The sequence below is a fragment of the Magnolia sinica genome, chromosome 15 (assembly GCF_029962835.1).
Source record: "Magnolia sinica isolate HGM2019 chromosome 15, MsV1, whole genome shotgun sequence".
Classification (NCBI taxonomy): Eukaryota; Viridiplantae; Streptophyta; class Magnoliopsida; order Magnoliales; family Magnoliaceae; genus Magnolia; species Magnolia sinica.
Window position 1 is genome coordinate 12,661,144 of NC_080587.1, and position 1,897 is coordinate 12,663,040.

The following is a 1,897-nucleotide window of genomic DNA, read 5'->3' on the forward strand; positions in this document are numbered from 1 at the left end:
TCAGATTTTACTTCATCTTCATCTTCCTTAATAACACCAACAATCGTTATGGCTTGTGCATTCTTGTGATGCAAAATTCTAAATTGCATTTCCTTGTGGGGTGGGTTTTTTTTTTAAAAAAAAAAAATTTAAATTTTAAAGATGAAAATCAACGTGCATGTAAGGAAAATTGCGGCTTGTTTGCATGGTTATCAACCGATTCTTATAATTCTAGTTTAAAAAATAAAAATAAAAATCCGGATCCTCTGCTGCTGGGAAGCATGGAGTTGTGAGGTAATTATATTTGGCCATGTCGTCACTAATGATGTCATTTAAACAGTTCTGATGTCGACAGGGATGACATGGCCCACCGTGATGTTTGTAAGGAATCCACTCCGTCCACCCGTTTTCTGAGCTCATTTTCGGATATCAAGCCAAAATTGATCAGGATTCAAGACACAAGTGGGCCGCACTAAAATAGAAGGGGGTTAGGAAAATTCCTACCGTTGAAACCTTCCTGGGGTCTACAGTGATGTTTACATGCCATCTATACCGTTCATAACCTCATTCCTACTGGGATTAACTGAAAACACAAATATTAACATGATTCAAACCTTCTGTGGCCCCACGAATATTTCAACTGTGGACGTTCAATTCTCACGTCATTGGGTCACTCAAGCAATGGATCCCGTTCATTTTTTCCCTAGTATCCTAAAATTAACACAAAAAACGGATGAACGGGGTGGATTTCTCATAAACATCGCAGTAGGCCCCACCTGGGTTCCCAGCGCAGCGCTTTCCAGGAAATCCGCGTCCGATTCTCTACAACACTTGCGTCATCTTCTCATACGCAGGCAAGCCTCCATTCACGTGTTTTATCTTTGCATTCTTTTACCATTTTCATTTGCCAATGATCTCTCAATTTGCATTGCCCTTGCTCTTCAAACAAAACATTAAATAATAATACTCATTATATTTTCCATGGTTTTGTGAGTCAAGGTCTTCAGAGATGCGGAAGGAGTTGTAGATTCAGATGGATGAACTATCTGAGACCCGACATCAAGAGAGGCAACATCGAACCTGACGAAGAAGATCTTATCATTAGACTCCATGCACAACTGGGAAACAGATGGTCTCTCCTTGCCAAACATCTGCCGTGCCGAAGTGATAATGAAATCAAGAACTACTGGAATAACCATCTCAGAAAGAAACTCGAACACCGAGAAACCGATCACAATGCCAACAATAATCCGCAACCACTGGAGAAGAATAAGAAGAACGACATAAAGAACAAGAGCGAAATGAAGGACAAGGCCCATCCTCCAAAGGTGATTAGATTGACGTCGTCTCAAAACACATGGAACTGTGATAATTTAGGTGCAATGGGAGTTTGTGGTGGTCTTGATGACGAGCTTGTAATTGAATCTTCCAGCCATGATGGAAGAAATGAACTTGTTAAAGATGGTTTGGATGTTTCACAGCCTGGCTTTTATAGTAGTATTCTTGAAGATCACGGCCTTGATTTTCTAGACGAGGGTATGCTGGAAGAGCTTTCAGAGCTCTTAAAAGAAGATGCATGAAAGCAAGTGCAGCTAGATCCATTTGCTGAATCTGTATAGACGTGATTATGATGATGAAGAATATGACAAACATCGGAGATTTGGGTTTTCCTAGCTATATCGATTGTTTTCTTTAATTTCAGGTGTTTATCTTCTCTTCTATTTCATCTATGTTTGCTTTTTTAGTGTAAGTGAATGAGAATAAACATGCTTTTTTCTTTTTCTTTTTTTAATCAAAGGAATTGATAAAAATGCTTGTTTATCTAAGGGAATAACTTGTTATTGTCAAAGACATGAAATTAATTAGTTATTATTTTCTAAAATTCCCATTTTTATATGCGATCATGCCCTAGTGATGA

At 38.5% G+C, this 1,897-nt stretch overlaps 1 protein-coding gene across 1 annotated transcript; it reads left to right on the forward strand.

The window, feature by feature from the left end:
* The first annotated feature begins 1,016 nt into the window (after positions 1–1,016).
* Positions 1,017–1,559, forward strand: LOC131226818 (transcription factor MYB12-like). Its single transcript, XM_058222543.1, has one exon. It carries the CDS (start codon positions 1,017–1,019, stop codon positions 1,557–1,559), a length of 543 nt encoding a protein of 180 aa, XP_058078526.1.
* Positions 1,560–1,897: the final 338 nt, after the last annotated feature.